The sequence below is a fragment of the Rhinolophus ferrumequinum genome, chromosome 19, assembly GCF_004115265.2.
Source record: "Rhinolophus ferrumequinum isolate MPI-CBG mRhiFer1 chromosome 19, mRhiFer1_v1.p, whole genome shotgun sequence".
Classification (NCBI taxonomy): Eukaryota; Metazoa; Chordata; class Mammalia; order Chiroptera; family Rhinolophidae; genus Rhinolophus; species Rhinolophus ferrumequinum.
Window position 1 is genome coordinate 14,096,172 of NC_046302.1, and position 14,568 is coordinate 14,110,739.

Consider the following 14,568-nt stretch of genomic DNA (forward strand, 5'->3'; position numbering starts at 1 on the left):
TCTGATTCTTCTTACAAATTGCCTGCACATCCCTGAGTCTAGGTGTTACATTTCTTGCTGTCTTTTCTCTCCTACTTTGTAGAAAATCATTGCCTTTTTTCTTCAGAATTTGCTTTCATTTGTCTCATAGTCTGGTTTTCCTCTTTTCCCCAGTAGCTCTTATTGAAACACATGCTCCTTGATCAAATAAAATTTGGGCCCTGGAGTGCAAATGACAAGATAATCATAAATAGGTGGATAAGAATGTTATTGTCCACGAGGCTGGTTTCATCAGAACTTCTGAAATGGTTTGTTTCTAGTACGACTTTCATCATGGAGACTGGTTTTAAGACACTGGTTTTTCAGTCAAATCCACTTTTGGAGTCGAAGCTTTAGCTTTTATTAGCAATCTTCTTTGCTTAAGCAAAGCCTGCTTACTATATAGAGACTGCTATTACTAAATCAGAACTTATTTCATTCAGGGGAGACCGTGCACTGTTCCTAATGGCAGCTGTTTCTTTGAGCAGTTATCTGAAATGGAAATGGGGATACCGCACAGGTATCATTTTAGTATATGAGACCCCTTTTTTCTGAGTGAAAACAATATTAATTGTTCCTCGTTAGAAATCTGTTAACAAAACAGAGTGATCATACTTTTTCAGTTGAAATGGAAATTCAATTCAGTAAACAAGATTTTAGCATCATGGCTATAGTCTGGAAAAAAAGTACTTTGCTTAAACCACCGAATGAAATTCAGGAACACATAAAAGGCAAACAGTTAAGACAGGTGCTAAGATTCTAAACTTGAAGGGGGCAAGAGCAGTCTTGATACTGGTCTTTCTCCTTTTCTATAAAGCTGGCTTCTCAAGTTAAAGGATCTAGCTCATGCATCCATTTGAGTACAAAGGTCTGCCACCGTGAACGCATTCAGTTATTTGTTTATTGAACGAGGTAATATTTTGACCAGGGATAGTCTTGCTGATAGCATAAAACGTAGTTATTAGTGTAATTGTCAATTGCTCATCTTTATAGGCTGTCAAATATTTCCGACCAACTTTCCCCCCAATGTTTCAACTTTTAAACTCATGAATCTTTGAGAGTCAGATTTTTGAAGCCCAAAGCAAATGAACATGTCAACCACTTCCTGATTAACTGACAGTCCTGCATTTCTGGAAATAGCAGAAGTTATTTTTAGGATTGAAATAATGATCTCACTTTCCCAGGCATGTAGCTTCAGCTGTTTTGATTGTGGGCAAGTCAGGAATGTCCAAAATTCACACATGGATTCATGGTGAATCTCTGCATAAACAAACACGGTATTTCAATAAGGATTGTTGTGTTAAAGAAAAGCTTTATATAAAAACTACTGTATTGTATTTCCAACACTGAAATACAATACAAAAAAAATCTGTCTTTTTGGTAGAAGTATTCCACAGAATCTTTGGGTCTAAAATAGTTTTAAAAATGAGGACAAATTAAAATAGTGGCCTGGTCTAATTTTAAAGGACATGAAGTAATGTGCAAAAGCTCAGAACAAGTAAAGAGGGATGTTGGCAGATATGTTAAACTTAAGGATTTAAAGCTACCAAAGCTATCATATATATGCAAATTCTACAGGAAATTATTTTTAAAATTGGTAGACAAAGTGCAGGAAACCCAACTACGGCAGTTAAAACTGGATTTCTCTGGGAGGGGAAGGAATGAATAGAGGAGGTACGATTGTTAGGAAAACTGGAAGGAGTAAGGGAAAGGTCTAATAACCATACCATTATCTAGGATTTGCCTCATCTACCTGTATTTGGAAGATGCAACTAATAAAAGCCAATTTTGGTAAATAAAGAAGTTTTAAACAAGTAAGTTTTTATCATCAAGTTTAATTATGGTTCAGAAAAAATTTAGTGAATAACTTTCTCTGAAAAAATATACTGACTCTGTGTAGACTGCAGTTATTTTGGGGGAGGTTGGTTAAGTTAAATTACCCCATTTTCTATTCTGAAAATGACAAAAAGTCCCATTTCCAGTCTGATTATAGAGATGCATGTGCCCAAAATGGCTGAGAATAAATACAAGAAAGGCAAAAGCTGTAAAGCTAGGGGCATGCTATGGGCCCTAAGAGAAAGTCTCAGAAATACCCAAAGTGGCGACAAGGAACGTTTGGCTGGAATTTGGAGTTCTTTTCAGTCATCTTTGTCTTTTGCTCCATGTTTAAGGATGCGCGTGAACTCAATGTAATTGAAGTTTCCCTTTTTGTCAATAGGTGCTTCTCTGTACAGCTCATCCACTTCCTCGTCTGTAAACCGATCTCCCATTGTTGTCAGCAGCTCTCTCAGGTAATCTTCCTGAATGGAGCCTAAAGAATAAAGAACAGGGGTTCAGAATACATAACTACTCTGAGGATAAATTACAAGGAGGATCTGCACTTGACTAAGCATGCTCTGTAAGAACTATAAATATGCAAATACATGAAATGTGGGGTCTTCACACCCTTAAGCCAGCCTCAGCAGTTGCCTAGAAACTGCCGAGTTGCTTAGTGGCATTAACCTGCTCTGCTCTATCAACCTCCCTCCACATCCATCTCCTGATCTCTTCCTCATAGGGGCTAACCCTATGCCTAAACAAAAGCAGTCAAGTATGTTTAAGGAACTTAAGCCTCATAGTTCCTCAAAACAGCATGAATGTTCACTATTCTATAAGCAAATAACACTAAATCAATACCACATCATAAACATGAATAAAGTACTTCAGTGAAAAGAATACCAGAGTCTTGAGGTCCAGTTTTAACAAGCTATGTTATTTCAGGCATTTCACTTTACCTCTGACTTTTTTTAATATGTGAAATGAATTTTTTTTTTTTTTTACAAATCTAGTTTAGATTTAATAACAAATATGGCTAGGTTCAGGATGTGCAAAAACACTGAACAAATATTTGAGCATTAACTATGTAATAGCCACTGGATTAGACACTGGGGATGTGGAGTTGTGAGCCGGAAAGTGTGCTTTCTGCTCCGGAATTGTGAAAGTAGGGTTTTCTCATAAAATCTGACTGCGTGTCAAGAATCAGAATCATCCAGGGAGCTTAAAAAAAAAATCCAGATACTACCTTTACTATCTGGCATTGATATTTTTGAAAGGCTCCCCTAGTAATTCACATGTGTAATCATGATTGAGAACCACTAATGCTCTAAAAACCAATGGTGATAAATGATAATTCAAGCACAGGGATTTTAAAATTCATAACGTAAAAAAGGAAAAATACGACAAGTTCCTTGCATGTAAAATTAAGCTAAAACATTGATATTTCCTATAAAATGAGTTTAAAGTATAAGGTCAGTTCACATAAGAAACTCTAGTTTTATGGGTTTTTTCCCCTAAATCAATCCTAGATTTTAAAAAAGTTCCCCAAATCTTAGACTTTTAGTTTATAGAAAGAAATCAGCATCTACAGCCAAGTCATTCAACGATCACATAAACTAATCATCGTCTATGGGCAAGAGACTGTGGTAAGTGCTAGAGGCGGTTACAAAGATGGGAACGTGATGCTGTTGAAGACACACAGCTAAGACCCTGGAAGAAAGGAGAGACTGTGATGATTGGGAATAAGTACACAACTAAAATAGAAGGTCAGAGCATGTGCCAGGAGAGAGAGAAATAAAATTGTTTGGAAGTCGAATGAAGGAAGAGGCTCTAAGTTTTCCTCAGGGCAGAAGAAAACAGTAAGGCTCTATAAAGAATATGACCCTTGAGAGGAGTTTGAAGAATGGATAAGATATTTCCTTTTTATGGTTTTATTCTCCTCCATTAAAGGTAACAACTGCTTAGAGTAAAAAAAAAAAAAAAATCAGTCAATATACAAGTGTCTTTAGGAGGAAAAAAAGCAAGTCTCTACTGCCTGCCCTATTAAGAATTTTGATTTCAAGAGGAGGGAGACAGTGGTATGATGAGGAAGGCACAGAGGCAGAAATGGTAGAGGTAAGTTAGGATAACAATGCAGAGAGGAGCTTGGAAGGAGATCAGAAAGATGATATAAGAATCGAGGGTGGTATACGTGAATAGGCCAAAGAAGGCCATATTGTGGGGAGCCTTGAAAGCCAAAGTGGGGAGACTATTGTTTCCATCACCAGACCATGCTTGGACTATTTAAACTACTCCAAATAATGCATAGCCAAAGGGTGTGCCTTTTTTCTCAAAAAACTCGCCACGTTGAGTTGCCCCCTTATCTTTTATACATACTCTGCCAAAGGATCAGGCATTTATGTAGTTAACTTTTTGGGGTTTTTGAGTTAACCTATGCCAAGCAGTATGCTATTATCTCATTTCCTCATTTAATCCTCACAACAACCCTATGAGGTAGGTAATATTATTGCCCATTTTACAAATAAGAAGACAGAGGCTTAGATAAGTTAAGTAACTTGCCCAAAGTCACAAAGCTATTATGCAGAATAGGAATATGAAACCAGGGAGTCTGATTTCAGGGCAAAAGGTTACATACCAGATTTAAATAATCTCAGAACTGAGAGGTATCTGATAAATAGGACTATACTGATGTCACAGCCTATAGCAATTTATGCTTTATCCAAGATTACTCTTATAAAAGTTATTCATTCAACATGTATTTACTGAGAGCCTAACCTTTGTGAAGTTCTCGTAAAGGAGTAACGTAAGTTTCCTACACCTACTAAATTGTAAATCAATATTTAGGGGTAGAAGCAATGAAGTGAGTTGATACCGTAAGAGAAAAAAACAACAAACAGGTATGGTATAAATTTGAGGGTACTATGCCATCACAGTTCAAGTCATTATATATTTTAGTTACCATAAATAAATATTAAATCATTTGGTAATTACCAGTTGCTTCTTCATCAAAGCAAGCAAAAGCATTTCTGATGACATCTTCTGGATCTGTACCATTTAACTTCTCACCAAACATAGTGAGGAACATGGTGAAATTGATGGGACCCGGAGCCTCATTCATCATAGCGTCTAGATATTCATCAGTTGGATTTTTCCCTAAACAAAAAAAGAGAGTCATAGTTTTAATTACAACACAAAATGCATCAACTATTCATCATAGTAAACATTTTGACAAGAAAGATTACCATTTAAACAGTTAGCTGTTGGCATTCATGATAGCAAAAGTATTTGGAAAACAGTCTTCTCAATGAACAGGACCTGTATGATGAGTCTGGAGATTGCATGCTATTCTATTTGAATATCACAAGGAATAATACCGCTCTCATAAATCAAGATTGGGGTTTGCAACACACGTGTGCACGGCTGGCCCCTAACCTAATCCTGACACCTGGCCAGAAATCTGCAGGTGGTCCAAGGATCACACTTTGGGAGACACTACTCTAGATTTTGAGTGTTACTTAGTAAATTACAACATCATTAGATTGGCTTCACAGAGCTTTAAGACTTAAGAAATAAACATTAACTGTGTAATAAAAATTCTATCTAATACATGTATTAATATTAAAACTGATCGTTACCCAGAGAAGCAAGCATATCATGCAAATCTTCCTTGTCAATGAAACCATCTCTGTTCTGATCAATCATGTTAAAGGCCTCTTTGAACTCCTGAATCTGTGACTGGTCAAACATGGCGAACACATTGGATGTTGCGCGCTGGGGGCGCTTCTTGGTGGTCTTGGTCTTTGCCCTTTTGCTCGACATGGTGGTGTTTAGATCCTAATTAGGAAGGGACATACAAAAAGACAAAGATTAACAAAAGGTAAAATAAATCAACCTTCCTCACTTGTTTGAGTTACAGAAATATGTGTCTAAAAATTATCAGGAAGATATATCACTTGGCAAAAGTCTCTCTCAACTAACTGGTATCATAGAACCAAACTACAACTGATACCATTACTCATAGAACCAAACTACAAAGAGAAAAACCAGAATCATGCTTTGAGTTCACTCCTCCTTAGTTAACAACATTCAATCAACAGTCCACCAGTAACTTTAAATTCCAAACTACAACCAACATTAATTCAAAGCTCAGAGTATATCAACTAGATTCCATGGCCCCAGTACTGCTGTATAGCCTAATATGGACGGATAACCAATTTTACTGGTTTAGTAGCAATATAGAAACAAGAAACAAAATAACATAGGTACTCTGGCAGAAACAGTGCCAGTTCTATACTTCAGTGCTGTGGAAGTTCCATTCTTAAGTGGACAGAAAGTAGGAAGGAGGACTAACAGATGGAACAGGTCTTCCTTTCCTAATCCTTATTGCCAAACATCGTTATTCCACTTGTAACTAACATTTCTTATTGTACCCTCACTTCTGGAATCAAAGCAGTTCAAGAAAGATATTTGTTGAAAGGCTAACTGAAAATATAGAAAACTGTGAAGTTAGTTAATCTGTAAGTGAATTTTAATGACATTTCTACTCTGTCCAAACCAATTTCTTGCAGAGCCAAGCTAAATCACTTGTGACTAAGTCAGAGCACAATAGTTTTTAAAGCTAACTTAGTTTTTTAGAAAGTTTTAGAAAACATTTTAAGAGATATGGAAACCATCTTTGCTCTTTAATAATCTATTTTTTTCCTAATAATCTAAATTTATCTCTGCAAAATTTAAGTTAAAAATCAAAAGAGTATCTACCTAAAATGGTAAGGCAATTTTCCTTTCAGCACTCAATCTTTAAAAGACTACAAAATTTTGTTTGGAGTTAAAAATCCCATAGTCATTAGATAATAAAGTTTTACCGTACCATCCTTCAAAGTTGAGGTGGCGAAGGTAGCCTGCAAGACCTGTAACCAGCAAGACTAAGACACTGTATTGAGTTATATTCTTCCAAGCAGGTCTAAAATAGGCACTACTGATTTCACTCTGACCAGGATAACAATTTTAAAGCTTACGTTGTGAAAACAACATTTAGCTATGATGTAGCAAAACACTATGCCCTTGCTCTAAAAATAAATCTGTGGACTGCAAAGAATGAAGCGGTATCTAGATCTCAACACTGTGATCTTACAATGCTTTGTGTGAGTTTAAAAAGTGATTTCTTACATTCTTTCCTTGATTATACCACATCACACAGACTAAATTCAATTATGGAAATAATTAGAAAAGCTCTGCCTTAGTTTTTTTTATTTTTTTACGCTAAATCTGTTCTTAGATTTTAGCAGGAAATTCCACAGAGTCACAAATTTGTCAATTCAATACAGCAGTCCTTGGCGATATACTGGTATGTGCTATTGGTAAGGTATACCTTACATAATATAGAAGTTAAGGTATATCCTGCTCCTTAATTTCCAAGTTTCCCTTAGTCACGCTTTAGGAAGCTGCCTTTCATAATTTACCTAAACCATTCACGAATGCCTATTTTCATTTTGTAGCACCTTTTAGGGGCAGTAAATCCCATTATTATCTAAACTACATAATGCTCTAAAGATGTAATTCCTCCCTCCCCCATTCTAAATGTAGTTTTAAAAACTATAAGAAATTATGGAGTGTATCATTCCCCCATCTCTTAAATGTACTGAAGGATTTGTGGTGAGTGGCCGAGACCACAAGAGTGACACATATTTGCCAGTCCGTATCTCTTCATTATTTTTGGCATATCATGTCATAGCAAACCAAAGCATGTCTTTAAAAATAGTCTGTTTTGTTTGACAACATTGTCTTCTCCTAAGAACAAAGACACAGATGAGACTTATAAATCAAATGGTTGACAACTGATTTTTTAAATCTACAAAACCTTGTATTAACTACATTTGGTGGGAGCCCCCTTTAAAAACGCTTACTTTGGGTTATAAAATACCATATATGTGTGTATATGTTTATATGTATACCCATATATATAAAAAAACAAATATACACACATTTTTTTAATTCTGACGTATTTCCTATGTTTTTCTTTTAATCAGGCATTCTTTAAATTTGTAAATATAAAAGTTTTTTTAAGTTATAAAGGATTTTTTGGGGGTCAGCACTGACAACGGTCTCACACAGAACTTTTCTTTAGCTCTTTCAGTACTTAATCTTTAACATGATCAGTTAATCATATTAATGTGCATTAAATGTCACTAGTGTTGAATACTATTTAAGAATTAAGAAATGTAAGGCAATTGTCCTAGCTTCAAGCTGAAAATATAGTTGGGGAGGCAACTATAAAGAAATGAGATGATTGGTTCAACTGATGAAATGAGTCACATAGTTTTCATTCCAGAAGTATGACTCTCAAGTTAAAACAATGTGTGACAATAATGAAAAGTAACTCAAAGGTGGTATATGATTATCAAACACTGTGAGTTCAGAAAAGATTTTTATTTCTAAAAGATTCAGGGGGGTGGGTTGGGGAAAGACCTTGAAAAACCCTGTTATAAGCTACTAGACATTCTTAGAATTAAGAGATTCAGATGTTAGTCTTAATGCTAACAAATTAAGGTAGTTAATTCTAACAAAAACTGGTAGTGTAACGTTGGACAAGTACTACCTGGGCCTTTACCTTTTCAAAGAGGTTATATTCCACTCTATGTGTTTATCTCCCACCAGAAACCTGGAGTCTTTCAGGGATATGGAGTTCAGCTTCACAATCAGTTGTTCCAAAATAAGGAAAAGTGTAATAGTTTATTTTTTCCTACCAAATTAAAAGTATGGGTGGAATAAACAATGGTGGAGAGGGAGCCAAATCAGGAACATGATGTCACTTATGATACTGTCGTACTCCTTGCTATAACTCTAGTTTTCTTTCCATTTTACTTTCCCCAAACAATTAAGACTGTAAGTGTCTTCATGTAACAAGACCTCAGCAAATGCACAAGTTGCATAGAAATTTGGAAAGTTAGGGTAAAATAAAATTGAAAATATTTCATATGTCAACGTTAAGTATTCTTTATTTAGGATGGGAAGATTGCTATGTAGACACCTGAGTATTTCCAAGCTATGAGGATCCTCACTCATTCTAAGTTAGAGTCTAGAGTCTATTTTTCAAGCATTTAATGAAAGATCTTAGGTGTGAAGGGATATGTGTTGTATGAAACTTAAAAGAAGGGAGACTTGTAGAGCAGGCTTCTATGAAATATATAATTTCAGATGCATGAGAAAATGAATGAAATGGTTAATAGTGGTAAAGGAGATTCAGTTCAGTTTACCAATCTAAAGGAGTGTAATTTTGTTTTAAATTGAGAAGGGAGTCTTGGGACAATGAATTAATGGGTTTTTTTGTTTTGTTTTGTTTCTTTTTAGCTTGATTAAATAGGAAGAGAATCATTTAGGAGTTATGACAAAAGGAGATACGCATTTAAGGAAGATGCTGGACTAGATTGTTACGAAAAAAGCCTCAAGATTTCCTCACACACCAACGGCAACAGTAAGATTTTTCAGAATCTCTAGAAACTATGGTTTCATTTATGAAATCGGATTAATCTGTACTAATATTACATTAGATTACTCTGGTCAGAATCAGAGTCCAGTAGTTATAAAGTGTTAATAAATGTAAAATAATTTAGAGACTTTTACTACAGAACAATTTGACAGTATTCTAGGAAATATGATACATTCTTTAAGGGAAAATTCCCATCTTAGAAAACACTTCCTAGTATTTGGTCAGCTTCCCAAATCCAGACCAAATCTGTCTCATTTAATCAACGCATTTTTTTCAATTAAGTATACGTAATTTTTGGTGCCAACCAGTTTTTTAAAGTACATTTTCAGGTTGGTTTCCGTTCCAACTAAACCAAGTTTTCAATTCCTGTGCAAACTTCCGGTTGAAGGTAGGACCAGTTCTCTTAAGACCGCCACACCCAAAAAGTTCTTAGCACTTGAATTAGTTGTCAGGGTTCACTTGCCAAAAGCTTCATTTTTGACAATAAAAAGCTTTTCTGGTCAAGTTTTATCAAAAGCCTTCCAGAACACGAAACAAATAGTAGTAATTTTAAGGAATTATTTATCTTTGGATATAATTTTTTTTTGTACTTACAAGTCTCAGCTGAACGCATATTTCTGTTCCAAAGTTCTGTAAAGAACTGCTATGTATTTTCATAGGCCTTCTCAACTACTTTAAAAGTTAACACTGGCAAACTGACTTAACCCAAAGTCTCCATCAAAAAGGAACATGGTGGTGTATTCTGGAGTTTTTCTCAAGCCGCAAACTAAACCCCAAACCCCAAATACAACTTTTAACAAAATCTAATTACAAAAGTGAATACTGAAATGAGGAAGTTGCTAATCTGAGTTGGTTATTCCTACTGAATGTAGCCACACAGATCAACAACAGCTACAGCAGTCGGGGGCGGACACCGTGCTACGGTTTTTACGCACTCTCTCTAGATTCGGGCAAGTTTACGTTAGAAACTAAACATATCCCCGGAGTCAGCGCTGCGGGGCTCGGGTTTCGCGAGCCCGGCTATCGCCCAACTTCCCAAACTCCAAGTGGGGCAAAGGAGCTAAGTTCGCGTCTGGGCCACTTCCGGCCGCGGCCTTCGCTCCCGGAGCTGGCCCTCAGGCTCCAAACGGGGGAACCGGCTGGAGGTACACCTGCCCAGGAGCGCTCCGAGCTCCGGAGGCTCGCGGCTGAGTGCCGCTGCCTTCCCAGCCGCAGCCTCGCGGAGACGGGACCGCGGGATGACCCTCGCGCGCCGGACCGCGAGCACCACTCACCCTGCACAGCCGCGAGAATCCGAGTACTTCAGTGACCTCTCTGCGCTTGCTGCAGCTATCACAACCCCACTACACCCAGAGCCGCTCAAAACCAACACTTCCGCCCTCCGCTTAGCAAACCGGAAGGAAGTCACCATTCTCGGCCAACAGAGTGGGCCTGGCGAAATGGAAAGGTGACGGGGGGTGCAGTTGCCAATGTGCTCAAAGGGCGCAGTTTTGACAGAGTGCACGGGAAGGAATATGAAGCGGCGATTTAGAGAATATGCTAATGTGTAGTGATTCGTTGGGTCTGATGTCTGAGTTTCCGTGGTTTTTGTCCCCACTCTATAATGTATGCATTTCTTCCCCTCTTTCCTATGAGCAGATGGTTAAATCTGTCCTGTGGGTTAGCATCCCCGCACATTCCAGGGCACGGCCAGGGGCGGGGCTCGTCGGTCCAAGTCCTTGTAAGGGAAATCGCGGAGAGGGCTGTACGGACCACGTGACTTGACTTCACCCCGCCTCTGAGCGCCGGGTCCTGGCGTTGGGCAGTCATACGCCTGCGCGTGGGGCTCTCTTCAGAGACACGCTACCCCTGTGGGTCCCACAGCAGTGCGTGTAACGCGGTAGGAAGCCTTTGTGCGATCGAGTTGATGTCTTTGTACAGTGTTATTTTATGAAGAGTGCCACCTGTAACACGGGAGCAAATATTATGAAGTTCCGAGGGTCTTCAGCCATACGGCCACTATCTTTTTGGCCCAGATTTCATAAGGTCACAAGTGGCTGAAGACTTCCTTCCTTTTCAAAAGCATTTGCTGTTGTTTTTCCCACTGGAAGAGCCACTTTGATCCCGATTAACAAGGAGAGCCTGACTGAATCCGACCAGGAAGACAGGCAACCAGCAACAAGAGTTTACTAAATCTCTGCATCTCACTATGATGCAGACGTGTGGCTTGTTGAAAATAGGAATAAAAAATCGGGCCTATTTTTTCTCAGCTCTTCTTACCTAGGACAACTAATAATGCGTCTTGTTAAAGGAAAAGAGAATGCTCTCCCAGATTCTATCTTTTTCCATCCACAGTCTGATGAGGAAGACTATGGTGCTGATCACCTCATCTATGAAAGAAGTGAATGAGTTCTGATAATACTCAGATCATCATCCTAGCACTAATGTTCAGTGCCTAGTTTGGCTCTGTGCCAGAACAGTCCTGAAATTTGGGGTTGTCCTATGGGTCTTCCCTTAAAAGCTGCTCTTTTAAAACAATACTGGAATCACTCTGCTGAAAAGAAAGGTAAAACCTTCAGAGAAATACACTAAATATCAAGCTACACCTTCAAGGACCTCAGGAGGATTTTATCTATTAACCAATATATTTTTAAGTTAACTTAGCGGTAAAGTCACAAAAATAAACGCCCCAATTCTATAGAGTGACTGAAACATGATTAATTTCCTAAACTGCCTTGATAATAAGAATCACTTGAAATACTAGTTAAAAATACAAATTATTCAACCCACTGAATCAGAATCTTCCAGGGCAGGTCTGAGGAAGCCATCAATTTAACAGGGGTCCTAAGTGACATCGTCAAAGTTGGGGACAGAGGAAGATAACTTAGGGCCTAAGGCTTAGGCAAGTGACAGCTCAAATTCCAAATGGTGGGTGGGAAACTACAGTTCGTTCTTGAAGTTTGGCTTGGGAAGCAGTGGAGCACCTTGCAGTGCACTTACACCTCCACCAAGTGGTGGCCTGCCACCACGGAGAGCTCAATCCTACTACTGTCCTTTCCTTCAGAAAGAAAACATTAATCCATAATAATGAAATGGGTAGTTTAGTTTTCCCCTCAGCAGGAAAGGGAGCAGCAACATTTTTTTGCTTCTGTGGTGTCAGACAATTGCCTTGTTTGTCTTCCTTTCCTTCCACTTAACTAACAGGTAAGCAGCGCCTGCATTGCCAAGCACTGTGGTAGGTGCTGTGGTTTACGCTTTTTGAAATAGAACATCGTTGCTACCTCTGGGTTGGGAGGAAGTAGAAAGGATCGCAAAGGCACAGGGACTGTCAGGAAGTAACTGTGGAACACATCATTACAGAACAATTAGGTAAGACCTATAGAAGGAGCACAGAGGAGGAAATAAACCTGTCTGGAGACTTGTGGAAGATGTCCCCCAAAGGACTATTGCAGAGCTGATTCTAGAAGTGGGGAAAGAGAGATTCCAGGCAAAGGGAGCAGCATGCTTGATTGTCTGGAGGTGATCAGGAGGCAAATAATATTTTTAAATACTCCCAAATAAAATTAATACCTAAAACAAAAATTATGGTTTAGGCTTATGTGGGGACAGAGCCCCAAAAAGCAGTTTCCAGGCTCTCGGCCTCACATAGAAAGGTGCTGGCTCAGGTAGTAAATGGCCATCGACTGCGATCAAATGGCCATCAGCTGTGGCTAGTTGGCCGTCAGCTGTAACCAGTGAGCCATTGGGCACTAATATAACTGCCGTGGCTAGGCTAGCAGAAAATGGGGGCTAGCAAGAAGATGGTGGCTCAGCTAGCAAGTGGAGCAGTGAGGGTTGCCCACAGGGTGGCTCCTGCTTCCTGTTTCTCCAACACAGCCGCTAGCGAGAGTATAGAGATATGACTCCCCTACTTATGGCTCCGTGGGTGTTCCTTTTTGGCCTAGCCATATCCTGCGTTTTTGTGTGGGGAGCGGTTGCAGAGACCCCGCCTGACACCCCGCAGGCCTCCCTGCATGACAAATGGCGCAGCGATCAGGGTGTGGTGTCGGCCAAAGCTCCCCGAAGGGCAGTGGAGCAGTTTGTGCATATGAACACTCAGTTGCAGGAAGACCAGGAGGAGCAGCTGCCTAAGAGCTGGACCGCCGTGGAGGGGTGGGAAGACATGGACGGTTCCCCAACCAGCAGAGGCCGGAGAAAGCAAAGGTCATTGTGGCCCTGTGAGCTGGGAAGTGCTTGCTGAGACAGCCCGGATGCAGGACTTGTAGTCCCAGGAGGAAATGCTTGCTGAGTCCTCCATGGGAGATGCGGGTGAGGTCAAGGTCATCCCTCACCCCCAGGACAGCCCTGGCAAATGACTGTGGACTGTGGGGAATTGCCTTCCATCCCTAATTTAATTGACCACTTGACTGTTTGGGACCATACCACCATGTAATGGAACTGGCGGATATTTGCTTTTGTGTCTTGACCGGCCGCCATCCAGAATATGTAAGCACATTGACTGTGAGCCGCTGTTGTTCCAGCACGGTACCCTGAGAGCCCTGGCTGAGCCCAGGAAGTCTGGCTGTGCCCAGAGAGAGTGGCAAGTGCCCTGAGAGCCCTGGCTGAGTCCAGGAAGTCTGGCTGAGCCCAGAGAGAGTGGCAGTGCCCTGAGAGCCCTGGCTGTGTCCAGGAAGTCTGGCTGTGCCCAGAGAGAGTGGCAGTGCCCTGAGAGCCCTGGCTGAGTCCAGGAAGTCTGGCTGAGCTCAGAGAGAGTGGCAGTGCCCTGAGAGGCCCTCGTGTGCCCGGGGAGACTAGTGGTACCCTAAGAAGTCCAGGAAGTCTGGCTGTGCCCAGAAGTACTGGTGGTGCCCTGAGAAACCCTGGCTGTGCCCGGGGAGACTAGTGGTACCCTAAGAAGTCCAGGAAGTCTGGCTGTGCCCAGAAGTACTGGTGGTGCCCTGAGAAACCCTGGCTGTGACCAGAGAGCTTGGCTGTGTCCAGGAAATAGCATTCACCTCCAGGCTCCTCGCACAGGGCCCCTCGCGGAAGACGCTTGTCGCGTAGATTGTGAGGCGAGACCCTGTAGGGGTGGAGTGTGGGGACAGAGCCCCAAAAAGCAGTTTCCAGGCTCTCGGCCTCACATAGAAAGGTGCTGGCTCAGGTAGTAAATGGCCATCGACTGCGATCAAATGGCCATCAGCTATGGCTAGTTGGCCGTCAGCTGTAACCAGTGAGCCATTGGGCACTAATATAACTGCTGTGGCTAGGCTAGCAAAAAAAGGGGGGGAGCT

The 14,568-nt window shown here is 40.3% G+C and overlaps 1 protein-coding gene across 2 annotated transcripts; it reads right to left on the reverse strand.

Annotated features, from left to right (window-relative positions):
* Positions 1-1,833: 1,833 nt before the first annotated feature.
* Positions 1,834-10,749, reverse strand: LOC117011867 (myosin regulatory light polypeptide 9). 2 transcript variants are annotated; one of them, XM_033087605.1, is made up of 4 exons: positions 10,594-10,749; positions 5,469-5,667; positions 4,825-4,986; positions 1,834-2,329 (listed from the first exon to the last, which is right to left on the reverse strand). In XM_033087605.1, exons 2-4 carry the CDS (start codon positions 5,650-5,652, stop codon positions 2,157-2,159), a joined length of 519 nt encoding a protein of 172 aa, XP_032943496.1. In that variant the 5' UTR covers positions 5,653-5,667; positions 10,594-10,749; the 3' UTR covers positions 1,834-2,156. The 2 variants fall into 2 exon arrangements, with proteins under 2 accessions (XP_032943496.1, XP_032943495.1); XM_033087604.1 differs by lacking the exon at positions 10,594-10,749 and adding an exon at positions 6,701-6,820.
* Positions 10,750-14,568: the final 3,819 nt, after the last annotated feature.

Excerpts from the sequence above, each read along its gene's own strand:
- LOC117011867 (XM_033087604.1), bottom strand. Across the intron at positions 4,987-5,468 it reads TGATATGCTTGCTTCTCTGG|GGAAAAATCCAACTGATGAA; the intron begins GTAACGATCAGT and ends TTTTTTGTTTAG. Across the intron at positions 2,330-4,824 it reads CTTTGATGAAGAAGCAACTG|GCTCCATTCAGGAAGATTAC; the intron begins GTAATTACCAAA and ends TTTATTCTTTAG.